The following is a 27,474-nucleotide window of genomic DNA, read 5'->3' on the forward strand; positions in this document are numbered from 1 at the left end:
CCCTGAGCACTGACGGTATGGCCCAAAAACAAACTAAAGAGTCAACCCAGGAGAGAAGTGAAGTCCCAAGGTGAACAGGGATCCCCCGGGATCACAGTTGGCTACCACACATAGAGGCACTTACCCAGACTAGAATAGTGTGACTCAAGACACACTACATCACCGACATCAAGATCTTTTTACTTTTTACCCTTTTCTTGGGGATGAGGTGGGGTGTCAGACTCAGTAATGACCACTCAATCACCACTCTTAGCTCAGCATTTGTGGGCTACTCCCAGAGGTGACCAGGGACCATGTGGTGCTGGGGACTGAACCTGGGGCTCCCAGATGCAAAGCATGTGCTCCAGCCCTTGAGTCATCTCCCTAGCTCCTAAGCCTTCTAAAATTTTTAATTATTATTATTTTTTTAAATCTATGCACCATGATTTACAAGTGCTAATATCGATGTTTCAGGAACCCGTCACTCTACTCCACTGCCACCACAGAGCAAGTGTCCCTCACCACTGTCCCTCCCCTTCCCCACTACTTTGGTATCTCACTTCTACAGGTAGACCTCTACATGAAGAGTCGGCCAGCATGGACATGCTTATTCCTCTTCTATGGTTCTCTTTGTTTATTTGTGTTTGGGCCATACCCGCCCGGAAGTGCTCAGGGCTTACTTCCAGCTCTGCGATCAGGATTCCTGGCAGTGCTTGGGGGACTACATGGATGCCAGGGATTGAACCTGGGTCGCCTGCATGCAAGGCAAATGCCTGACCTGACTATCGCTCCGGCCCCCTTTTATTATGTTGTTTTATACTCCACATATGAGTGGGATCGTTAAGTATTTGTCCTCCCCTTGACTCACTTCAGAAAGCATAATATGTTTCAATCCCAATCCATCCAGGCTGCAGCACATTAAGATTCCATCTTCCAGGGGGCTGGAGAGATAGATAGTACAGTGAATAGGGCACTTGCCTTGCATGTGGCCAACTGGGGTTTGATCCCCAGCATCCCATATGGCCCCCCAGGAGTAATTTCTTAGTATAAAGCCAGGGGTAAACCCCGGACCCACGTATGGCCTCAGAGCAAACAAATATTTCACCTTAACAGCTGAGCAGTATTCCATGGTGTGGCTATGTAGTATGTAATGTGTGTGTGTGTGTGTGTGTGTGTGTGTGTGTGTGTGTGTGTGCTTGTTTATATACCATCTTTTTATCCATCCCATCTCTTGTTAGGCACTTGGGTTGTTTCCAAATCTTGGCTACTGTGAACTGTGCTGCACTGACCACAGGAGTGCAAATATCTTTTCAAATTAATGTTTCCACGCTCTTGGGGTAAATGCCAAGAAGAGGAAGTGCTGGCTGGGTCATATGGAAGACCTATTTCCAGCTATTGAAATTCCTATTGCTTCCCTCGATTCACTGAACATCTTTATCATTTTCACTTTGAAGTCATCCTCCGAGAGGACAGAGAGCTGCTTGAAGAAGCCCGCTCACTCCAGTGGGCTTCTCCACCTCCTCACAGTGTCTGCGGTGTGCTGAGGGCTGGCAGGCGGCGCTGGCTGAGCCTCTGCCGTCCCAGCAGCGCTTCCCCTGTGCACTGTCCCAGTGATTCCCAGGCCCCGTGCCCCAGTCCTTGAGCTTGCAGAATCTGCCTCCCTTTTACCAGAATCCAGCCTGAGTCACAGGGAGGCATGAACTCAGGGTGACCTTCTTACACGCATCTCCCCCAGACCAGGCCACTCAGTGCAGAGCTATCAGAGAGATATTTCTAGATGGTGAACAGCTGGAGTTCCATGCGAGGAAAGCCAAGGCCCAGAAAGGCAAACAAATCATCTTCTCTTCACTGTTAGCTCAGGCAATAAATTCTCCTTTTAAAAAAAATAGTATTCTAAAAATACCATAAAATTAAATGTGTATACATTTGTCCATGTACCAAAGGTCCAAGAAACCTTACTGGAACTTGACTTCCACTTATCATTCAGGATACAAGAAAGAATTCCTTTTCAATATATTTACATATGTTAGCTAACAAGATTGCAAACAGTTATTATTTGGTTCTTGGGTCATACCCGGCAGGGCGCGCAGCTCAAGGCTTACGGTTCCTCCCACTGTCGCCTGCGGGATCATGCAGTGCTTGGGAGCAAACCCAGGCCTCCTGCACACCAAGTATTCGCTCCAGCCGGCTGAGCTCTCTCCCAGACTTGTAACAATTTTGGGGGGGAGAAATTAGCCTGCACCTGGCAGTGCCCAGGGCGTGCTCCTGATTCTGTGTCAGGGGTCACTCAGCATGGGGATCGGGAGACCATATGAGGTGTAGGATTTAAACCCAAGTTAACCAGGTACAAGGCAAATGTCCTGCTGTCCTCTGCTCTAGCCCCAAGATTTCCTCCTCACCTAATAGGGACTCCCACCTTCTTTTGTATGTATTGGGGGTCGGGAGTCTGGGCCATACCCAGCAGTGCTCAGGGATCACTCCTGGAGGTGCTTGGGGGACCATATATGGTGCTGGGGATCAAACCCTGGTTGTCTGCACGCAAGGAAAGAGCCTTACCCCACTGTAGCATCTCTCTTGCCCTGGACTCCCATCGTCTTGGAAATAAACTCACTTTACATTCAGAATTCTTTCCTTTGTCAAATGGCACTGCGTGGACCATAACCCTAAAAGAAAATCTTGGGGCCAAAGAGATAAAGCAGTGATGGTGAGGCACTCGCCCTCTATGTGGCTGCTTCATCCAAGCCTGGTTTAATCCCGAGCACCACTGGCCACCACTCCTGAGCACAATCAGGAACAGCCGGTGCTGCCCAGCTCCCCTCCCTCCATATAAAATAAAATTATTAAAAATATGTGCTTAAAGCAATTTAGAAAAATGTGTAAGATTTATAAGAGTGGAGAAGAGGGGGGATTATCATTCAGTATAATTTACAAATTCCAAGTTTTTTTTTTCTTTTTGGGTCACACGCGGCAATGCACAGAGGTTACTCCTGGCTCTGTACTCTGGAATTATCCCTGGCGGTGCTCAGGGGACTATATGGGATGCTGGGAATCGAACCCGGGTTGGCCGTGTGCAAGGCAAACGCCCTACCCGCTGTGCTATCGCTCTAGCCCACAAATTCCAAGATTTAAAGTATATGTAGAAAAATCTCCACTAGCCCAGAACACAAATTTTTCCTTATATAAGTGATTAAGGGCTGGAGGATAGCACAGAGGGTAGGGCGTTTGCCTTGCACGCAGCCGACCCGGGTTCGATTCCTCCACCCCTCTCGGAGAGCCTGGCAAGCTACCCGTGGCGTATTCAATATGCCAAGAACAGTAACAAGTCTCAAAATAAAGACGTTACTGGTGCCCGCTAGAGCAAATCGGTGAGCAATGGGATGACAGTGACAGTGACTTATCTATAAGTGATTAAAAGCACATTACAGTCTGTAACTTTATCTCACAGTGATTCACTAATAAAATTTAAAAAAATAAAAAATAATAAAGGAGACATGAAGCTTAGACCAATAAAAAATAAATAAATAAAAGCACATTACAATTTGTTGTGTGAATATTCTTTCATCGGGGGCACTGAGATAAGAGACGTGAGAGAAATGAGATTTGCAGGAGAGGCTCCTTGCTCGCTCAGGCAGCGAGGCGGTGAAGAAGCGCCCCACAGCCTCTTTTATTTACTACCCGACATACACATATCTAATGTACTCAGTACAAAAAAAGCATTAACGGAAAAGGGGTTACAGGAGGGACATCAAGACATCAAGGCTACATTGTTCTGTCACCAACGGTCGCAGCCTCCAAGGAGGAATGCAAGGCCAGGCAGCCTGGCACCATGAGCTGCAGCCCCTGGCACCTGGAGTGATAAGGGGATGTGGGACAATGTCCATGTTCCCAAGCTGAGCTGAGTGAGGACCTGTGAGAGAGGGAAGATTGATTCTATGTAACACTAAGAGCTAAAAGGCAGCCAAAGGAGAGATGTTAACCCTGTCCAGGCCAGTCCGGACAAAGTGGCTCGCCCATTTTCATGGGGCCCATGTTTCTGCCCACTTGCGGGTCAGTCTCCACAGGCTTATCCTAACAGTCTGGTTGGGCACCAACAACAATTGACTACTGCACAATGATAACTTTCATTGCTTTTTCCATGGTATTCTTCAGTAAGTTTCATTTCAAGTTAAACTAAATTAATTTGGTTTAGCGAAAGTTATGCTTAAGCAAAGTTAAGGTCAGCTGGAGAAATAAGTTTCTAAAGAAAAACTTTTAGAGTTATTATACATTATCCGTTACTCCTTGAGCTCAAGCTAAGGCCTGGCATATACCGGGCTCAGGGCCCAACCCCTACTACCACCTGGTCCCTGCTGATACCAGAACCACTGGGGAAGAACACCCTCCTCCCCAAATAAAAATAATTATTACTATGGTAATAAAACTACAAATTTATTAATGTAGTATTTACTGCCCTCTAGAGTTCAAATTAACTGGGCTGCAGAGCTAGCGCAAAGGGCTGACACAGGTGCTTGGGAGACTCGGGTCCTCTCCGGCATCACGCAGTCTCCTGAGCACACAGAAAGAGCCCTCCAGCAGAGCCCAGGGGAGGTTCTACAGACACCACTCAGGACGCTGACACTGAGGGTCCAGAGAGAGCTCAAAGGGTGTGTGGCAGAACTGGGTTCAATCCTTGGAACCTCATGATCCTCAGGCACCACTTGGAGCAACCCCCCAGCTCCACCCCAGTACTGAGCCAACACTGCCAGGTGTGGCCACGGAACTGATTAGACGGGCGGATTCAGGATACGGCTCAAGCAGTAGAGCACATGCCTGCAAATTCTCGCCCAGGCTCCACAATCCCTGTCCTGTAATCTATGCCACCCCTATCCTCAAGGCCTTCTCTTGGCACTTCTGGGAGTGGCCCCAGGTCCATAAGCACTGCTGGGTGTGGCCTATTCCCAGCCCCCATGCAAAACAAAGTTAGAGAAGAACATTCTGACCTTGCAAGGCTTTCAGGAACTGGGCTGGAGCAATAGTACAGTGAAAGGGTAAGTAAGGCACTTGCTTTGCACACAGCCAACCCAGGTTCAATCCCTGGCACCCCATATTGTCCCTCATACACTTCCAGGAGTATTTCCTGTGTGCAGAACCGGGAATAACCCCTGATCATCACCAGGTGTGACCCCCAAAAGAAAAAAAATAAAGAAAATATTAAAAAAAGAACTATCTTCCCAAAGCAGGCAAACAATTATTAATATGACCTATATGATTATTAATACTGGTAGACCAAAGGTCCCAGGGTATCCAAGCACCACCAGCTATGTTCAAACCACCCCACCATCAAAAATTAAAATAATAATAAAGAAATGCCACTCTTCTTGCTAATAATTTTTTATCTGGGGAGGCATTTTGCATTAAAATTAGTAGTCAGAGAGGCAGTTCAAAGGGTTTGGCTGAGCACATAAATGCTTTGTATGCAGAGTAGTCTTGCTGGACCCTGGTAGATCCCTCATGTCCCATGGTCTCCCACGCACAGCAGGAAGCGACCCCAAAGCAGAGTTGGTACTTGTCTCAGCACCACCAGGAATTGCTCAGAAACCAAAAATTAAAATTATTTAAAAACTGGGGCTGGAGCAATAGCACAGCGGGTAGGGCGTTTGCCTTGCACGTAGCTGACCCGGGTTTGATTCCCAGCATCCCACATGGTCCCCTGAGCAAGGCCAGGGGTAATTCCTGAGTGCAGAGCCAGGAGTGACCCCTGTGCATTGCCGGGTGTGATCCAAAAGCAAAAAAAAAAAAAATTAAAAATTAAAAACAAAAAACCTGAGATATTATAGCAGAGTAAGGTGCTTGGCTTGCATTTAGTCGATCAGGTTTCAATCCCAGGCAGCGTGTGTGTGTGTGTGTGTGTGTGTGTGTGTGTGTGTGTGTGTGTGTGTGTGTGTGTGTGTGTGTGTTGTTAGGTTCCCCCCGCCCCTTTTTACTGATTCACCATGAGATACAGTTACAAAGCTTTCATGTTTTGAGCTTCGGTCATACAATCATCAAACACGCATCCCTTCACCAATGCACATTTTCTACCACCAAAATTCCCCAGTGTATACCGTCCCCCTCCCCACCCCTGTTCCAACCCTTCCTCTGCCTGTGTGGCAGACAATTCTCCCCATATTCTCTCTCTACTTTGGTTACATTCGATATTTCGACACCAGTCCCACCACCACTCAAACCTGCCAAAAAGGCAATGCAAGATGATTTGTTTTGTATTGCTTGTTATGGAGAGAAAATAATGGAATATAATGTCCAGGAAATTTTGTGTCGTTCTCTTCCGGGAGCTTTAGTATAGTCTCTGGGTCTTGGCCGTTGATAAGATTATACGGTGCCAGGGGCAGTTTGTGGGTGTGACTGCCAAACTACAAGAAAACTGGGGGCCTGGGAGGAGGAGGCCCAGTCCCGATTTATTGTTAGTTCTAACAAACAAATCAATTTTTTTAAAAAAAAAAATACCAATACAGTAAATCAAAAAATAAAAAGTTCATTAAGGTCCTCAACTGTACTTGATAGTATAAAAGTGAAGGCCAGAGACAGTACAGAGGATATGCTGCTTGCATTGCATGTGGCCAACCTGGCTTCGATTTGAAGTAGCAGATACGGTCCCCAAGCATTTCCAGGAGAACTACTGAACACAGAGACAGGAGTGAGGCCTGAGCACAGCAAGGTGTGGCTTCAAAACCAAAAGTCTAAGGATATAACAGTGAGGTGGGCAGGCAGGTGGGGGAGGGGAGAACTTGGTCATTAATCATTAGCTTATTCATTTTGGTTTTGGGGTTCATACCGAGATGCTCAGGGTTTATTCCCAGATGGATGGTCCCCAATCCTGGTGGTACTCAGGGGACGCCCTCTTGTATGCAAAGCACGTGCTCCCCAGCCCCTTAAGCTATCTTTCCTGCCAAATAGTACATTTTTTGAAGTCATAAAACCAGGATGTGATCTGAAAGAGTTCCAGCCACCTGCCACCAGCCCAAGGTCAGCTCAAGGCTAAGGCTAGGACCCCAAAGGAGATACTCTGGACTACGCTGGACTGTTGTCAGGAACAAAGGACCTGATAAGACTGAATGGAAACCGGGGCTGGAGGGATAGCACAGCAGGTAGGGCAGCACAGCAGGTAGGGCATTTGCCTTGCATGCGGCCGACCCGGGTTCAATTCCCAGCATCCCATATGGTCCCCCAAGCACTGCCAGGAGTGACGCAAAAAGAAAAAAAATAAATAAAGACTGAGTGGAAACCACAAGTCCTTCCGAACAAAGTCCTAGAAAGTAAAAAATTCTTTTTGGGGTGCAGGGAGAGGAAAAGAGGTGGTGAGTGGACTCACTCTATGGTACTCTGGGCTTATTCCAGGATCTTTCCTCAGGGATCATTCCTGGTGGTGATGTGGGGACACTTGAGGGTGCTGGGGATCTCATCTGCACAAAAAGCCCCCAGCAAGGCAGCTTAGAGCAAGGCCTATAAAACCACTTTTGCAAGGACTGGGAAGATGGCTCAAAGGGCTGGAGAACATGATCTGCATGTAGGAGTGTTCAGCTGGTTGACCCACGCCACTGCGTGGGTTCCATGCCCACGGGGAGGCCCTGGAGCCTAGAGCCCAAAGCAGTCCTCAAGCACCCCAAGTTGGGGCATACTTTTTTCCCTCTACAGAGTTCGTTCTTCTCATTTGTCTGAAGAAGTCTGCATTCTCTCTCAAACCTATTTTTTTCCCTCTCGTCTCTCTCTCTCCTCGTGCATTTTCTAAATAAAACAATTTTACTTAATTTTCTGTCTTCTCTACTAATTATTTTCTGTAAGGTAAAGACATGGGTGGGGGGGCTAGAGCAACCAACAGGCAGGTAGGGTTTTGCCTTGCATACACTGTATGGTCCCCTGTACAATGCCAGGAGTGATTCCTGAGCACAGAGCCAGGAGGACCCATGAGCATCCCTGGGTGTGATCCAAAAACAAAACAAAAAAACCAGTGTGGAGGCATTTTGTGGGGCAGCACGGGTGGGGGAGGGCACCAGCACTGCTCAGGGCTTACTCCTGCCTTTATGCTCAGAGATACCTCCTGGCGGGCTTAGGGGACCATACTGGGTGCCAGGGATTGAACTGCGGGCAGCTGTGTGCAAGGTTAAGTATCCTGCCTGCTGTACTATCTCTCTAGCCTTAGAACTGACCTTTCCTTGCCCTGCAAAGAGCATAATCTTGTCTCAGTTGACAATCCACCAAGCCAGAAAATAGGCTTGGGGTAGCCTAAGGACCACCATGGAGAAGCCTGTGCAGACTTTAACAGGTCCTGCCTCCCCCGAACTCCCCACAGCGCTGTGCGAGGCCAAAGGGAGGGCAACAGCACCCTGCTCTGAGACACCAGACCCACCCAGTCCACTGCCCTAGAGAGTAGCAGACAGTCAATGGAAAAAGCCATTTCACTTCTGAAGCTGTGACAGAGGAGAGGATCAAACACATGAGTAATTTCCTAAGAAACACGTAGATGGTACTCACCAAATGGATGTTCCATGCCACTATTAACCAGTTCTGGAAGGTGATGTATGGTTTCTAAAAAGAGAAAATGGTAGATGATATATTTGAAATGTAAAAACCATCACCTTTTATGAATTTTAAAGCTCAATTCAGGAATAACAATTGCAGTTTAAAATGGAGCTATTAAAAGAGAAAAAATAAATTAAAAATCAAACATCAAAGTTTACAACTTATCAAATGAGAACATTACAACTCCAATTTTTTTTTCTTTTTGGATCACACCCTTCAATGCACAGGGGCTACTCCTGGCTCTGCATTCAGGAATTACCCCTGGTGGTACTCAGGGGACCATACGGGATGCTGGGAATCAAACCTGGGTCAGCTGTGTGCAAGGCAGAACGCCCTACCCACTGTGCTATTGCTCCAGCCCCTCCAATTTATTTTAAAGGGGCTCAGATATAGATATATAATATACATTTAAGGATATTTTCATTTTTAAATATACAATTTTCAGTTCCTTCCAACTTCCTTTCCAAGAGTGAGTAGAGAAAAGCAGGCTTATTTGAGCAACTTTTTGGCAGCCTGACAAAACAACTTGTCTTCTTAGTCACAAGCAGCAGTTTCATAGAGAAACAGGGAAGAACATTTCTAGAAAAAAAATGGGTACAAACTGGTGGACACCTAAAATTTCCATATGAGATGGTCCCCTGAAGCACACTCAGACCTACTGCAAACCCAGAGTAAGGACAGGCTCTTGGGGAGGGCAAGATAAGGGCAGCTGGCATTTCTGGGGAAGGATAAGGACAACGGCTCCTGCCCAGAAAAGCAGGCTGGCTTCTTCCACCTCCACCCCCCACCAAACTGTGAATTCAGCTCTGACTTTATTTTGGTTGGTTTCAATTCCCCATAATGAAACTCATATTAAACATCTGACAAAAGACATAAGGATATCTTAGAAGAAATTAAGTTTGCCTAAAAAAGTAAAAGTTATTCTAGATACCAGAATGTGGTTCAGTAAAGTTGTTAAGAATTCTAAAGAATAAATATAGGGGGCAAAGCAATAGCACAGCAGGTAAGATGTGTGATCTCCTGGATTCAATCCCAGGAATAAGATATGGTTCTCAAACACTGCCAGGAGTGATCCCTGGCCCAAATGTGTTTCCCCCTTCCCCCAAATAAAAAGAATGAGTATTTAAAAAAAAAAAAGTCTTGGGGCCAGAGAGGTAATACAGGAAGTAAGGCATGCAGAAGTTAAGGTATTTTCCTTTCATGCTGTGGGCACCCAGCCCCTCACCCCCACCACCCCACATCACATCTAGTCTCCCAGCACCACGAGGTGTCATTCCTGAGCACAGCTATGAAAAACCCAAGCACTGTTGGGTGTGGATGAAACCCTGTCCCCCCACCCCCTTTCAAAAAAGGTCCTTAAGAAATGGAAGTACAGATACCCAACCTCCAGAAACCAGCAGGATCAAATGAAAACCCGGCATCTCTCTGGGGCAGGGAAGGTGGTCCTTATCTTGTACTTCTCCCAGGGGTGAAACCTTAATCAGAAACTTTGAGGAGAAGATGGAGAAGGCCTGGGGAACTTTACTGACCCTCTGGCACCTGACTGCCTGTAATTCCTCCTTCCCCCTTCCCAGTTCTCTTTTCGATGTAAAAACTGCTTCTTGTGAGAGCGGAGACAAGATGGTGACTCCGGAGAAGAGTCTGCCATCTTCCACACTGCCAGCTTGGTACGAACAGTTTTTCTCCATCTGTCCCCCAGCCTCTCAGCTGGCTGGCAGTCAGTGGAACTACTCCTGACACTATACTCCTTCATCCTTAATGGAGACAAAGATCAAACCTGCACAATCTTGCTTCCTATCTTACCCTATGAGTCCCAAGGGCCTTTCCTAATACATGGTCAGAATACTACCTCCAGTTCAGAGTCTCTTTTCAAAGAATACAACCTACCAACAGATGGTACCAGGAGTGATTTCGAAACTGGGAGTAAGATGAAGTTTTGGAGGTGAGCAGCTCACAAACTATGGCAAGGAGGCACTGATGGCTGGTGTGTGACGCAGAGAACCCTTGTGGAGGATGCTGCCTTAAACATCCACCCACACTGAGCAGTGTTGTCTAGCTGGGAAGAAACACTGGGGGCTGGAGAGAGAGTACAGTGGGTAGGGAAAGCTTGCCTTGCCAACCTGGGCTCAAATCTGACACCCCATATGGTCCCCCTGAGCCCCACTAGGAGAGATTCCTGAGTGCAAGGAGTGATCCCTGAGTGCAGAGCCAGGAGTACCACTTGGTATGCCCTACCTCTCCCCAAACCCACTCTAGCTGATAGGATATATCAGGTAAGAGTAAGGGGAAACCGATACACAATGCAATTGGATGGTTACTGCTAAGCTCAACTGATGCTCTAGAAAGACTTAACATGCAAAAACCAACATGCAGTCCACTGAGAGCCAAATCTGGACATCTAAGCGTGACCTTGGGAATAGCCAGAGGCTCTATCCAGCGGTAGCAGGACACGAAAGGCTGAAGAAGAGGCAGAGGAGTTCAGTCACGAGAGCAGTCCAGCTCCTGAATGAGCAGTCGAAGAGGTGAAGGGCAGCCTCAGGTCTGAGTGGGAGAAGACGAGACTCACCCACGAGCCATAGATGACTGAGCTGGTATTTCTCCAACACCGCACACACTCACACCCCCTGCACCCTGAGACTTAAAGTGACCCACCCTGCGGGTGGAGTGATAGCACAGCAGAAAGGGTGCTTGCCTTGCACCTGGTTGACCTGGGTTCAATCCCTGGTATCCCATATGGTCCCCTGGGCCCCACCAGGAGTGATCCTTGAGTACAGAGCCAGGAGGAAGCCCTGAGCATTGCCAGGTATGGGGGGAAAAACCTAATAAACAGAAGTGACCTCCTGGACGAGAGACGTAACTCAAGAGCGTGATCGTTTCTTTCTTGAATGCACCTGAGGCTCTGAGTATAATACCTGGCACTGCAGAACCCCCACTCCCACCTCCATACCTGCTTAGATGTCGCCCAGCTGGGAGTAGTCAGTCTGTCCCCACAGAGAACTGTCCCCTGCCCCCCTTGCAAAGGGACCACCCACTTTGGGATTCAACACTGTCCTCTCGCTTGGAAGGAAGTGCAGAGGTCTCCCTACTCTGCCTCTGAATGATGGGCCACTTTCATGCCGCCTGGCTAAGAGGCCTCGATCTTGAACCCAGCCCACACAAGCTGGACGGGAGAGTGTCAGAGAGGAGCTAGAGCCTAAGAGAGCTGTGCTGGCAGGGTCCAGGGAATCCAAGAGCGACTGAGTCTCAAGAGGACATGAACATGAGGACCAGAAGTAAGGCTGAGGAGACCTTGGGCTGGGGAACATTATCTGCACGTGGGGACCTCGTGAACCCCCAGCAGGGTGCCACCCCCAAGAAGACCCTGGATGGAAGAGGCTCACAACCGATTTTCCTCTAGAGGGGCAGGAAAGGATAACCTGGACTCTGTGTGAATTCGCCACCGATGGTTCCCATGTTACCCATAAGGGGCAAAGCCAAAAGCAAAGCAGTGGCTGACAGTAGAGAAAAGCAATGAACGAAGAGCTAGGTAGGCTTTCTGGAGTGGTCCAAGAAACCCCTTGGAATGTCTGGGAGAATGCCGTGAGGGCTATGCGGAGGAGGGGCAGCGGAATCCTGGGAAGTTTAGTGGCTGCTCTCTTCCCTCCAGAGATTATTGACAACTAATCACACTGATAGGAAAGCCATGGATGACTCTGAAACAAAGAGGGCCTGCAGGGCTCCTGACCTCCTAGTGGCCAATGGGACACAGTCACCACAGACCAGCACAGTCAGAGGCAGTTAGAGGGAACTCACAGATTCATGCAGAGTTAAGCCAAACAGATACGCAGCCAAGAAGTGAGAGTACCTCTTTATCTGTAACATCAAAAGAAATCAAAAGTGATTATGATACGGGAGAAATCAGCTCTCCCTAGCCCACCATCCCAAAATTAAGAATCCCGTGGCTAGTTTTATGGTGGGGGGTTTTCTGGGGGAAGGTGGAGAAGGGAGCCATATCAGTGATATTCCAGGGACCACATGTATCCCCAAAGTCATGGGTCACAGTTTACACAGACACGTGCAAGGCAACTGCCTCACTCGCAGTACTTACCTCTCTCTTCTCTTTCTCCCTCTCTTTCTCTCTCTTCCTCTCACACATTCACACGCACGTACACACACACATACACAACTGTCTTTCACTCGTTCTTTCACCCCCCCCACCCCTTTCATGTCTAGTGTTCAGACATTTCAGATTCTGAACCCATTGACTGAGATCAGTACTCAAGAGAAAGGAGGCTGTACCATCAAACAGAGGATAATAATTCCCTGAGAAGCTTACGGCCCTAAGAGACTGCTGAGTCTCAGCTAAGGACTCCACACACACAGCCCTTGCACTTGAGGGTTTAATGCTCCGTAGTCATTGCCCTGAAATTCTTATAAAGTTTATCTGTAAGCCTGTGTTCTGTAAGTGATGTCTGCTGGGGAGTGCAGCCACAGCCCACAGAGATGCTATCTCCTTCATGCCAGGAGTGGGCTCTTGGTCCACATGGCCAGCCCAGCCCACCCCTCCCCCTGCCTGGCGTGGCCGTGCCACTGTGCCTCTGGTATATCCACAGAATACCTATTTTGAGTCCTTGACCTCACTCTTCCTGCCATGGTAACAAATACAAAACAGTGCTGAGCCTGTGAGGCGAAAGGGAGATGGCAGAAATTAGTGTAGAGGGGCCGGAGTGAAAGTAACAGGTAGGGCATCTGCCTTGCATGCAGCCGACCCGGGTTCGATCTCCACCACCCCATATAGTCTCCTGAGTACCACCAAGGTAATTCCTGAGTGTAGAACCAGGAGTAAACCCTGGATACAGCCAGGTGTGGCCTTAAAACAAAAACAAAACCACTACTCAAACAGATGAAAGGAAATAGTGCTAGCATACGGTTTTCACCAAAGTAGTCCCTGGAGGAATGAAACAGACCAGGAAGAAGGTAGATTACCCCTGATTTCAATCCAACAGGAGCTGCCACAGCAGGTGTCTTCGCCTATCAGGGCAGTCTGAGGAGCATCCTACACTACCAGTGACCAGGGGGAAAAGTTCTTTTGCTAGCTTTTATCCCTTAAATAGAATCAGAAACAGTTCCCATAAAACTGCTGATAGCAGACATCTACAGAGCTATGTCAGTGTTTCCCCCTTTCCCAAATACAGTGATGAGAGAGATGGATGACGTGGCTTCCTGCAACAGAGCAAAGTGACTCACCGCAGCCCTGGAGGGGCCAGATGACCAGCACAATGAAGACCCTGACTGGGCACGAGCAAACCAGAGGGTGAGACAGAAATCCTTCAAAGACCCGGGAACCCAGCTTATCAGAGATTTATATGGGCCCAGAGTCAGCGCCTGAAAAAACCAGCCAGTCAAGGAAACGCATCTCCTATCACTGGGAATAAAACATAAAGCTGGAAGGGGCTGGAGCGATAGCACAGTGGGTAGGGCGTTTGCCTTGCACGCGGCTGACCCGGGTTCGATCCCCAGCATCCCATATGGTCCCCTGAGCACCGCCAGGAGTAACTCCTGAGTGCAAAGCCAGGAGTAACCCCTGTGCATCGCCGGGTGAGACCCAAAAAGAAAAAAAAAAAAAACATAAAGCTGGCAAGAGAACTCTTCCCTCTAATTGCTGTTTCTTTTGGGGCCACCCCAACAGTGCTCAGGACTAACCCCTAACTTAGTACATGGAGGACTGATCCCTGAGCCTTCTATACGCAAAGCCTGGATCCGGCCAGTTGAGCTATGTTTCTGATCCTGGTAAACTATCAGAAATGATGCACAAAGAATTATAAGAAACCGAGGCCAGATCGATAGTACAACCAGTAGGGCGTTTGCCTTGCATGCAGCCGACGAGGGTTTGATCCACAGCAACCCATATGGTCGTCCAAGCAATGCCAGGAGTAATTCCTGAGTGCAGAGCCAGGAGCAACTCCTGAGCATCACTGGTGTGACACTAAAAGCCAAAAAAAAAAAAAGAAGAAGAAGAACTGAGAAACCAAGCCTAGGGACAGGAGCAGGTAAGGTGCTTGCCTTGCAGGCACAGACCAGGGTTCTATTCCTAGCATCCCGTATGGTCCTATGAGTACCGCTAGGAGTGATTCTTGAGTACAGAGCCAACAGTAACCTGTGAACATCACCAGGTGTGGCCCCACAAAAAAAGAAAAATAAAGAAACCAACCTAGAATTAAAATATAAGAATAGATGTATCTATCATCAAATACAGTATCAAGAAACAAATTTAAAAAAAAAAACCTTCGTAACTAAAATATAAAATCTCTATGTGAGCTGAGCACTGCCTTAAGTTTTCAGCAGACCCGAAAGATTAGTCCATTTAAATTACCCAAACTGAGGACTGAAACAAAAAGCAAAAAGAATAGAGCCTTAAAGAGAACAAGCCATCAAGCATAAAAACGTACTCAGTGTGGGCTGGGAAGATAATCAAGCAGGTATAGTGCTTGCTTTCGAAGCATGATCCCCAATACCCAAGCCCTTCAGGACTAAGCCCTGTGGACCAAATGCAAAACAAAAATAGTAACAGAGCATTCATTGCTACAGATATTGAGTCCTACAAGGAAGGAATATCAAGGTGCTGACTTGAACAGAAACTATAGTCACTAGAATCCACATGAAGAAATAAAGAACAAAAAAGAAGAAAAGAAGAAACCAAAGGGGAAAAAAAAGAATTTAGAGCACCAAAGAGGGGGCTGGATAGTACAGCAGGTAAGATGTTTGCCCTGTACATGGCCAATATCCAGCAACCCATATGATGGTTGCCTGAGCATCACCAGGAATAATTCCTGAGTGCAGCACCAGGAGTAACCCATAGCGTTGAAAAGTGTGATGGCTACACACACACACACACACACTCATTTAATAGTCAATGAGTAAAGCAGTAAGCACAAAATCATGTTAATGGATCTGTAATACATTAAGTATGTCATTTACATGAGAATAACAAAACCAAAGAAGGGAAAAAGAATGGAGCTACACTGGAATAATTTTTGTGCACTTATGCAATTAAGTTGGTAATAATCAGAATAAAAATTGTTTTATGGTAAAATGTGAATTGTAATCCCTAAGGTACCCGCTAAGAAAATGGACTAACTGGGAAATCAAATTAGTTGAGGATTAACCTTCCAAGAACAAATATAAAAGGAATTAGATTAGCAAAAACACAATCATTAGAAGTCTAAAGTGTGTTCATTGGTGCAAAGCTCCATTCATTTTTCTCACATAGTAGATTTAAGGTCGGTCCTTGTTGACATATGTACATGACACTGAATAAAATGTTCGATGAGTAAGCAAATTAGCAATAATAAAGAAGAAATGAAAATCTGAAAATGGTTCATAAAAATAACTCGTCAGATTGAGAGTAAGAACTCAAAGTACCTCCGCTATTAATTAGTGTCACTAGATAGATGTCAGGGTGATGAACCTGGGTGCAATGGAAACCTCAATTAACGAAGCATTGTCATTCTGAGAGAATCACAAATAGAGGCTGTTTTGCTAAAAGAATTCTGTGTTGTTGGTCTCTGCAGATTAGACTACTTTGTGTCTCCACTGAGTTGAATGCCTGTGCAAGGCAGAAATAGCAATGTGTGATGTAGTATTCCCTGAGCACTGCTGGGTTGGGCCCAAAAATAAAAAATAAAGTGGCAGTCAAGGATGTACCCAAGAGGTAGGGCACTTCCCCTGCATCTATGAATAAATGAACAAGACTGGGGCTGGAGCAATAGTACAGCGGGTAGGGCGTTTACCTTGCACGCCGCCAGCCGCGGTTGATTTCCCTAGCCCCTCTTGGAGAGCCTGGCAAGCTATCGAGAATATCCTGCCCGCATGGCAGAGCCTGGCAAGCTACCCGTGGTATATTCGATATGCCAAAAACAGTAACAATTCTCACATGTGGAGACATTACTGAGCAAATCGATGAGCAACGGAATGACAGTGACACTGACCAGGACATGGCTCAGGAGTAGATCACTCCATTCACAGGTGTGAGGCTCTGAGTTCAATTCTCAGTGCTCTCTCCATCCCCTCCCCCTGCAATAAAGGACAGAGATCTACAATCACACTAAGATGGAATTTTTTATTTTTAAAAGTCTGTCCCAGAGACATAAAGAGCACAGAGATTAGGGTGCTTCCCTTACATGCAGTTGACCCTGATTTGATTCCAAGCACTGAATAAGATACTTTGAGCACCACCAGGAGTGATCGCTGAACACTACTGAGTGTGGGCAAAAACATGTAAGATTTTTTTCTGGGCCAGTGATGTGACTCGACGGCAACTTATATGCATTATACACACGAGATCTGGATTCAATTCCTGGCACTAAAAAAAAATTTCTTCTGAAATGCTTAAGACCAAAGACCTCAGACATAAAGTTTCTTATTAGTTGATCAAGTCTGGTTAAATATATCTGCATTTTGTTAGAAATCAAGTGAAAAGGTCACTGAAAAGACTGAGCCTGAGAAAAATAATTTTGTGTATTATTTGCAAATAATATTGAAAAAAGATCTGAAATATAAATATTTTCTCACAAAATATGTAGGTTCACTATTTACAGAAGTTTTAATATGATACATATTAAATATAATTGATGTTTAGGAGGCTAAGTCTTTTCATCTTTTTTAATTAAAAGGAAAAAGCCGGTCAACAACTGCTCCTAAATATTTCCCTTCCTCTTCCACCCTCCAAATCAACTAGAACATACTAAACAATTTTATTTACCAAATTCTCTAAATCTTAACATAAGAACCCTGTAGTGGGGGCAGAACGACAGTACAGTGGGTAATGTGCTTGCCTTACGCACAGGAGACCCAGGCCAATCCCCAGCACCCTATAAGGTCCCCTGAACCCTACCAGAGTCCCTGAGCAGAGAGCCAGGAGTAAGCCAAGTATTGCTGACTGTGCCTGCCCCCTCCACCCAGTCCCCTCCAAAATAAAGTTCTTTAAAAAATAAGTAAGTCAGACACAGGCAACATAGAGACGTATATACATAACCCACAAAGGAAAGTTTAAAAACCATAAATAAGCCAGGCTGAAAGGACAAATAGTACATTAATTCATTTATACTATGAACCTGAAATATGCAACTTACAAACAGAAATACAATTAAGAGGTTCTTAGGTGTGAGGGGAGAAGGAAACGAGAAAGTTTTATTTAATGGGTTTGTTTGGAAGGATGCAGAAGCTGTAGAGCTGGATAGTGGTGATGCAGGTTATGAATGCCATTGAACCAAACCTTGGAACAGGCTAGAGCAGGAGCTCTGAGTCCCATGTCCAGCACTGCTAGGAACAACCTCTGACCACTGAGCCAGGAGTATCCTCCAAGAACCAGGTGGTGCTCAGGGCCACTGACTCTGTGCTTGGGAGACCACATACAGTGACAGGGACTGAAACTGGGTCAGTTGCTGCAAGACAAGTGGCTTAAGCCCTGTACTATCTCTCTGGCCCTTCAAATTTTGAAATTTTATTTATTTTCTGTGTTACAGGCCATAACCGAAGGTGCTCAGGGCTTGCTCCTGGCTCTGCGCTCAGGGATCACTCCTAGCAGGTGCCTGGGGATACATACGGGGTGCCAGAGATAAAATCCGGGGTATGAGGGGGTGCTATGTAGGGTGCGTGCCAGGCAAGCGCCCTAAAGCTGTACTGTCTCTCCAGCCCCAACCTTCAGATTTTTCTTAAAAAGGTTAAATAGAGCCAGAGCAATCCTGGTTACGAGTGGGTGTGAAATGCCCCCCTTCCAGGGTACAAAATTTAAAAAAAAAAAAAGAGGCTAAGATTCCAGCTATTCTCCCTCAGGCATCTGTCACTCATTGGATAGAGGGGAAGGTGTTTCTGGCCGACCAGATATATAGTAGAGGGGTTAAATCACTCATGCGCAGATGACTCCAGTAGGATCCCCAGAAGCACATCCTCCAAGTCCAACCAGGAGTGACCACCAAGCCAAGAGACAGGGGAACCCCCTGCAATGCAGGGAATGGCCCCCAAAACAACAACAAAGTGTTTCAAAGCTTCAGTTTTATTCTTAAAATTTGTTTAATATGCAATCAACCTTGGGGTCCAGGAAGATGACCCAAAGACTGGGCTGGAGTGTATGCTCTGCAAGCAGGAGTACTGGATTTGATCCCCAGCAACTCATGGTCCCCAAGCCACTGCCCAGAGTAACCCCAAAACAAAAAGGACTAATAGAAAGTGAAGCTAAAAAATTAAGAAAGTGATTTTTCCATATAAGACATTACAGAGGAAACAGAAATTAGTTATGGCATAACTGCTAGATCTCCATTTTAAATATTACACACACACTGGAGAGATAGCACAGCGGGTAGGGTGTTTGCCTTGCACATGCCAACCCAGTTCGATTCCCAGCATCCCATATGGTTCCCTGAGCACCACCAGGAATAATTCCTGAGTACATGAGCCAGGAGTAACCCCTGTGAATCACCGGGTGTGACCCAAAAAGCAAAAAACAAAATAAAATAAAATATTATACACCAGGGCCAAGTAGTACAACAGGGTGGGTGCTTGCCTGGCATGTAGCCAATCCAGGTTCAACCCCTGGCACCCTGTATGTTCTTTCTTCCCCCGCTTTTGCCCAGGCCAGCCAAAATAAGCCCTGAATACCACAGGGGCTAGAGACAGACATATCCCAGGGGTAAAAGCATTTGACTTGGATGCAGCTGACCTTGGTTCAATCCCTAGCACTATACACAGTTCCTTAAGTACCACTAGGAGTGACTACTTACTGAGCATAAGCCAAGGCTTAAATCCAGAGCACAGCCAGATGTGGCCCCAAACCCAACCCAACATACACCAAAAAATCATAATGCATAATGAATTTCAATATTTTTGAAAGTCTGTTATAATTTTTTTAACATTTTTGATTAAGGAATTCAAATATTTTTTTCATGACCCATGACTGCATATATTTAAATCATGTACTACCACTATCCAGGCCCCTACATTTGTTCTAACTTGTAGAAAATCAAAGGCTTTCCTCTAGTTTTTTTTTGGGGGGGGGTGTCATACCTAGTGGTGCCCAGGGGACCATATGGGGTGCCAGGGAATGAATTTGGGTCAGCTGCATGCAAAACAAGTGCTCTCTCCACTGTAGTATCTCTCCAGCCCTCCAGCTAAGAGATACCATTTGAATTAAGCTGAAAAAGGAAACATTTAAGTGAACTGAAAGTGTCAGGGCTGAGGATGCAGTTTGAGGGTAGAGGGCCTCTTCCATGGGACAGGACATGAATTCAGTCCCTTGAGACCACAAAAAGAAATATGCCACATGTACCAATATCTATGTGCAGCATTATTTACAATGACTAAGTAAGATGAAACCATACACACAAGAACCATTAGTTCAGTTTTACTTTTATAAATAGGTATTGTTTGGCAAAAGACTAAAAACCGTAAACTTCAGAGGACAAAGTTGCCTTCAGAAACATGGACAAAGTCCTTCGGGAACACTCAAGGCGAGGATGAATTTTTAATCCTTTATGTCAATTTCCAACACCATATGCCAACCATAATGCTAAGAGGGTAAAAACAGGCGCATAAAGAGAAAGAGAAAGGAATATACCATTGACCCGAGGGCGTGATTGGGGTTTAAAGAAAGGATAGAGATTCAATAGATTACACACACTGACATCCGTGAGGGCCATACACCAAGAAACAAACCAAAAATGCACGTAAGTTCTGTAGACAACAAAAAATTCATTATTCATCTTTTTAATTTTATTGGTTTGAGGTTTGGGGTTCTGAAAATTGTATATATATATATATATATATATATATATATATATATATATATATATATATATTGCTTTTTGGGTCACACCCGGCAATGCTCAGGGGTTACTCCTGGCTTTGCACTCAGGGGTTACTCCTGGCGGTGCCCGGGGACCATATGGGATACTGGGAATCGAGCCCGGGTCGTCCGCGTGCAAGGCAAACACCCACCCGCTGTGCTATCTCTCCAACCCCTGTATATTCATATTTTTAACTATCTTATCCTTGAAAATCAATCACTGGAGCATCTTATTTGCATCTGGAAACCCAGGTTGATTCTGGCACGACATGATCCTCCCACCCCACCCCCCCCACCATGGTGATAGCTCCCAGGTGACCCAGGAATAGCCTCTGAGCACTGTTAGGTGTTGGTCAAAAATCAAAAAAAGAAACAAGCAAAATTAGTCAATAAACAGGCTTTCTCTCCTAAAACCCCATGGAATGTTTTTATTTTGCTTTGGGCTGACATTTCTTGAGGGAAAGGGGAGTTTGAGCCACACCTAGCAGTGTTTGGGGGTCACTAGCAGTAAAGCATGTAATGGTGTGGATCTAAGCCAGGCTTCCATCATGCAAAACATGTGCTCCAGCCCACTGAGCTATCTCCCCAGTTCCTTGGAGTGTTTCTGATCACAAATCAAGAAACCCTAAGATCTGAAAGATTAATTCTTTTTTCACCTTGAACCACACACAGTGGTGCTCAGAGTACCATATGCAGAGTCAGGGATCAAGCCAGAGCCAGCTGTGTGCAAGGCACTAGTGCCTCATCAGCTATATTATCTCTTTGGCCCCAAGAACTAATTCAGATCCCTCCAAAGAAGAGAAAACAAACCTAAACATTCTCAGAGAAGGCGGCACCAGAGCGATCTGTTACGACACTCCGTATGGAAGCAAGCCTTGTTCTGAGGCCCACAGCGATAGTATTCAAGAAATGCCTCACTGAGGAAAGCAGGCGACAGAATAGGTGAACTATTGGGTAATCTGTGTCTGGACAGCAGCATTTTTGGTCATCGACTGACTCCCTTACTCTTTCCAGGACTGCTATTCCAAACATTTAACTCTCATGAAGGCCTCTATCCACTTTATCCTCTTATCATTCTGTAAATAACTTAGCCCCTTCCTTCAGAAAAGAAATGAACTCAAAAAGAAGTCAGGAATTAACAGATCATAAAAGGAAGAAATTATAGTCCCAGGCTTCCAATAGAAATCTACCTGGGTTCTAGAGCTCTTCCATTATGTATACAATACCTTTGACAATTTTTTTTTTTTTTTGCTTTCTGGGTCACACCCGGCGATGCACAGGGGTTACTCCTGGCTCTGCACTCAGGAATCACCCCTGGCGTGCTCAGGGGACCATATGGGATGCTGGGAATCGAACCCAGGTTGGCCGCGTGCAAGGCAAACGCCCTACCCACTGTGCTATTGCTCCAGCCCCAACCTTTGACAATTTTTTGTTAATTCCTCTGGACCATAATTTCTTCAACTGTCAAATAAGAATGACCACGTATTCTATAAAATTTTAATTTATTTTTCTTTCTTTGTTTTGGGATCACATTTGGGAGTGCTCATGGCTTACTCCTGGCTCTGTGCTCAGCAATCACTCTTGTGGTTACGAAAAGGACGATATGCGGAACCAGGGATCAAACCTGGGTTGGGCACTTTGCTATACTATCTCTCCAGCTCCTTTGCTATAAAGTTTTTGTAAAACATAATATATAAAGGTACCGAGGTCAGTGTTTGGATACATAATAAGCAGCTGTTAACTACAATTTCAACTTCAATTGCCATCAGTTTCAAATACATTTTCTCCCACTTTATTAATTCAGGGATCACTCCTGGTGGTGCTTGTGAGACCATATAAAACCCAGGTTAACTACATCCTAACCACTGTACTATCTCTTTGGCCCACAATGTCCCACTCTTAATGTTTCCTTTTCAAGGTTCATCTCCATCATTAGATTTTACTGTGTGTGTGTGTGTGTGTGTGTGTGTGTGTGTGTGTGTGTGTGTGTGTGTGTACACCCAATGATGCTCAGGGCTTTTCTCATGGCTCTGCATTCAGGGACCACTCCTTTGATGCTCAGGGAACTATAAAGGGTGCCAGGGATTAAATTTAGGTTGACCATGTGTAAGGGGAGAGCCCTATCTGCTGTACTATCTCTCCAGTCCTTATAGATTTTATTGCTCCTCAAGTTTAGTTTAGTTTCTCTGAAGCGATACATGTATAGCCACACCTGGCTATGCTCAGGGATCACTTCTGGCAGGGCTTGAGAAAATACATTCAGTGCCAGAGATCAGGTCAGCAGCATGCAAGGCAAGGGCTTTACATACATAAGATTTGGTCTTGATTCCTGGCACTGCATGATCCCTGGAGCACCCCAGAAGCAAAGCCCAAAGCCCAAGTACAGAGCCAGAAGTAGTCCCCAGTGCCACTAAGCGTGCCCCCCGCGCAAATTAAGTATCTCCTTTAAAATCAAAACAAGGGCACAGCTGAAGAGAACTCACGCTTAGCAGCACCATCCCTGACATCACATGGGCCCCCAGATACCACAGGGTCAGAGCCCTGGCAGCCTCTCAGTGTGGCTAGGTACTATGGCCCCGGTGGGCCCCAGCACCTCTGGGAGAAGCCCCAAAGAACTGTGAGCAGACTGCCTGGCGTAGCCCCTGGTCTTGCCAGGTACTGCCCCTGGGTGTAAATAAACCAAGAAAACGTATTTAATTTAAACCAAACAGGGGCTGGAGTGATAGCACAGTGGGTAGGGCATTTGCCTTGCACGAGGCCAACCTGGGTTTGAATCCCAGCATCCCATATGGTCCCCTGAGCACTGCCAGGGCTGGTTCCTGAGTGCACAGCCAAGAGTAATCCCTGTGCATCGCCAGGTGCGACCCAAAAAGCAAAAAAAAAAATTTAAAAAAAAAAAAAACCCAAACAGGCTTCTACTATTTAGAAAGGCTGTAGCAATTTGTCCTGATGCCAATCCTTGGGCATGCTATGCATTTTACTTAAGAATTTAAGGGACAACGGGTAGGGCCTTTGCCTTGCACGCGGCCGACCCGGGTTCGACTCCCAGCATCCCATATGGTCCCCCAGCACCGCCAGGAGTAATTCCTGAGTGTAGAGCCAGGAGTAAGCCCTGTGCATCGCTGGATGTGACTAGAAAAGAAAAAAAAAAAAATCTTAAAAAAAATAGAAAAAAAAAAGAATTTAAGGGAAATGAAGTAGGTTTTTATTTCTGATGTCACATTCATGGCTTGTACTGACACAAACCCAAGCTTGAACTGCAGGCTTTAATTATTTATTTTTACTAATGGAAGCATTTCTTCACTGGACTGGTGAGTACAGGATCCGGGCTGGAGCGATAGCACAGTGGGTAGGGCATTTGCCTTGCCCACTACCGACCCAGGTTCAATTCCCAGCATCCCACATGGTCCCCTGAACACCGGCAGGAGTAATTCCTGAGTGCATGAGCCAGGAGTAACCCCAGTGCATTGCCGGGTGTGACCCAAAAGGAAAGAAACAACATACAGGATTAAGGCAGTTGCCTTACATGCAGTGGATCCTGGCTCAACCCCAGCCCAGCATGTGGGCCTCCAAGCAAGGAGTCAAAAACTGGTCAAAACTGAGCCCTGAGCCAGGGTGTAGCGACAGGCCATCCTCTCCCTTGCAAAAGAAGGCATTTCTTTTTCTTTTTTTTTTCTTTTGCACTCAGGAATCACCCCTGGCGGTGCTCAGGGGACCATATGGGATGCTGGGAATCGAACCTGGGTTGGCCGCGTGCAAGGCAAACGCCCTACCCGCTGTGCTATTGCTCCAGCCCCTTTCTTTCCTTTTTTTAAAATTTAATTTTATTGCCCTTTTCCCCTTGTTTTGGTTGGGGGGGGCAGCTACTCCCAACCTGGTGCTCCAGATCATGCCCAGCAGTGCTGGAGAACCAGATAAGCAGAGAACTGAACCTGGGATTTAGTATGCAAAGCATGTGCGCCAGCCCTTGCAGCCATCTCCTTGGTCCTCAAAGTACATCTGGTGCAGGATGGTTCAGTAGGGTTTAAGCCCGCAACACCACAAGAGTACTACGAGGCCAGAGCAGTTCCATTCATCTCTGCCCAGCGCGCCCCCCCCACCCCGGCTCACCAATTTCTTGGGTCTTGACTCTAGCTAGAGAACTATTTGAGTTTCTGTTCTTTCTTCAGTGCAGTTGCAGTAGCCAAAGGTGTGATACCTATGTTCTCTACAGTAGTTTTTTTTTTTTTTTTTTTTTTGGTTTTTGGGTCACACCTGGCGATGCACAGGGGTTACTCCTGGCTCTTCACTCAGGAATTACCCCTGGCGGTGCTCAGGGGACCATATGGGATGCTGGGATTAGAACCCGGGTCGGCCGAGTGCAAGGCAAACGCCCTACCCGCTGTGCTATCGCTCCAGCCCCGACTCTACAGTAGTTCTTAATAAACCTTTAGGCAAGGACTGATCAGACTACAGCACATTACTCCCTGCCTCCTGCAGAACTCCAAGAAGCAGTTATTCTCCCAGGGCACAAGTAAGTAAACAAAATACCATCAGACAGGTGAGCAAACCAACGCTGCTTATGGTTCTAGAAACTCCAGCTCCACATAGTTAAGATCAACTCTTCCCCCCCCCCCCCCCCCCCCCCGCATTTAAATTTTAGCAAATGGTCGTGGTAAGATGAGCCCATGTGTGATGAAGGGGAAAAGCACTGGACTCGGGAGCAAAGCTTGTTTCCTATCTGGGTTAGCTGTGTGACCTTGGGCAAGCCAGTCAACATTTCAGAGGCTGCACAATCTAACAAACATCGATTGTATAAAAAAAAAAAAAAGAAAAATCACCACCTAACAAAAGTAGTGAGAACAAAGTTACAAAATATACAAGAGCTGTTTTTAAAACCAAACATTAGAAAGTAGCTTTTGTTTCCTTTGTCTTTTTCTTCCCCTCCCCCCAACACCTCTAAGCGGGCTGGAGGCTAGCACGGCGAGTAGGGTCAGGCACTGGACTTGCACATGGCCAACCAGGTTCACTCCCCAGCACTCCGGTCCCCCAAAGGCACCTCCAGGATTTCTGGTGCAGGGCCAGGAGTAAGCCCTGAGCATGGCCGGGTGTCCCCCCCCACACACACACACACACAGACACACACCCTGGGGGGGAGGGGGGAATCTAGAGCAACTCTGGGTGTTTCTTCAAAGCCAAAGGCAGCATCAGACTATAAACAGTGGCCACTCTGCCCATCAAGGTGGAGGACGTCTGCAGCAGCGCGCTCAGTAGCTCTGAGCTTCCCGGAAGCGGGGCACCTCCATCAGGGGGTCCCAACGCACCCCAGCGCCGGGCCCGGAGTCTCGGCCGCCCCCACTTCAAAGACCCACGACAGCTCGGTTTTCCGGACGCATCTGAGGCCGCCTCCGAGAGCTTTTACCTTCTTAAGCCACCGCCGCCTCGGGCGGGACCTAGGGGAATCCCTCCCGTCCAGCGTCCAGCGAGGGTGCCCCGAGGGCTGCCTCGCTCCGGGGCGGGCCTGTCCCTGCGCTGCTCTCTAAATTCCCCCGCCAGGCAGCTCCTCCTCGGGGCGCCCCTTCCCTCCACACTCTTTGTTTTACGGGAAGAGGGAAAGAACTGGGGGTCGGGCTGGGGGGACCCCAGGGCCGGGTGGGGGACTGGGGGTCGAGCTGGGGGGACTCCAGGACCGGGTGGAGGACTGGGGATCGGGCTGGGGGAACCCTAGGGCCGGGTGAGGGACTGGGGGGCGGGCTGGGGACCCCAGGACTGGGTGAGTGACTGGGGGGCCCCAGGGCCGGGTGAGGGACTGGGGGGGCGGGCTTGGGGACCCCAGGACCGGGGTTGGGGACTGGGGGCTGGCTGAGGGAACCCAGGGGGGGAGACAGAGTTCGGGAATCAGACTCAGGATTCACTTTCTCCTCCGGGAGGCGTGGGAACCGCTGTCCGCGCGCCCCGGCCCCTCCCCGGGGTCCCCGCCGCCGGGGCCCCCTCTCGGGGTACGGTCGCGCTTCAGGCGTACCCCGACACCACGGTCCAACCCCTGAGGCTGCGGGGGGGCTGCGCGTACCGGCCAGACAATGACCAGGGGCGCCCTGCGGAAACTCCGTAACTTCACTCCGCCCAGCCGCGATGCAGAAAGGATTTGAAAACTGGACTTTGACCCGATCCGGTGACTGGAACCGGATCCTCTCCTCCCCCCCGGAGCCGGTCCCCGCCAGGAGGGACCAGCCCGGAGGGCTTCCCCGAGGAGGCAACTGCACGCAGCAGCACAAAGGGGCGCAGAGCACCCAAACAAAAGGGCCCCGTCGAGTCGCGAGGGGCGGGGAGCGCCGAGAAGGCTCGGCGGGACCGCGGTGGGAGGGCACTGGAGGGAGGCGGCGGCCTCGGCCCGCCCCGCCCTGGTCCAGGGGAGCCGCGGCCCCGGCCGTTAACGCCCGCCCGGACCCGCGACCCCCGGCGCGGAGCCAAGTCCGCGGCCCGAGCCTCCGAGGCGCCCGCAGCCGGCCCCCTGCGCTTCCCGCCGCCTGTCCCCGGCTCGCCGGACTCACCCGGGACACCGCCGCCGCCTCCCGGCCTCCGCCGTAGTTTCCTCCGGAAATCCTACCTGGCCCGCGGGCCGCCGGGCTCAGCCAGCGCCTCCGGCCCCCGGGTGGGGGGGAAAGGAGCCGGCCGGACAGTGAGGCCCGGAAGTGCCGACGCAGAGGCTCATGGGACTTGTAGTCTCCGACGGGGACGACGGTGTCCCAGGCGGACAAAATGGCCGGAACTCCTTACCCTTAACTTTGCGGGACCTTGGCTCCACGCTGCCCGTATAGGCATAAGCGTCTTCCCCAGCACTATCCCGATCGGTGCTCGGGTACCGATCCTGTTACCTAAAAAAGCAAAGATCTTTGGACTTTGGACGGAAGAATTCAATACTGGCTCCAGGCACTACCTGAAGTGTAATGTTCTAAAAAACTACTCAGTTCCTGTCTTGCCAGGCATGTGTAAGGTCAAATCCCCAGCAAGACAAAAAAATAAAATCTAGTCATGAACGGCAGGAAATTTCTGCAGAGCTGCACCCTTAAGCAGAACAGCACTTGAAAACCACTATGTAAACTATCCTGTCTTAAAAGTAACCTGCAGTTAAGCCATAGCAG

The 27,474-nt window shown here is 47.8% G+C and overlaps 1 protein-coding gene across 3 annotated transcripts in view; it reads right to left on the reverse strand.

Annotated features, from left to right (window-relative positions):
• PHACTR4 (phosphatase and actin regulator 4) overlaps nt 1–27,008 on the reverse strand; it is a 97,817-nt gene extending 70,809 nt beyond the window's left edge. For 2 of the 3 annotated variants that reach the window (XM_055139236.1, XM_055139235.1), the window contains exons 1-2: nt 26,884–27,008; nt 8,488–8,541 (exon numbers count right to left, since the gene is read on the reverse strand). In XM_055139236.1, coding sequence (XP_054995211.1) covers nt 8,488–8,503 — 16 coding nt within the window. In that variant the 5' untranslated portion in view covers nt 8,504–8,541; nt 26,884–27,008. The remainder of the gene's footprint in view (nt 1–8,487; nt 8,542–26,883) is intronic. The other variant, XM_055139237.1, reaches the window with a different exon arrangement.
• Nucleotides 27,009–27,474: the final 466 nt, after the last annotated feature.

This window comes from Sorex araneus, chromosome 5 (genome assembly GCF_027595985.1).
Source record: "Sorex araneus isolate mSorAra2 chromosome 5, mSorAra2.pri, whole genome shotgun sequence".
NCBI lineage: Eukaryota > Metazoa > Chordata > Mammalia > Eulipotyphla > Soricidae > Sorex > Sorex araneus.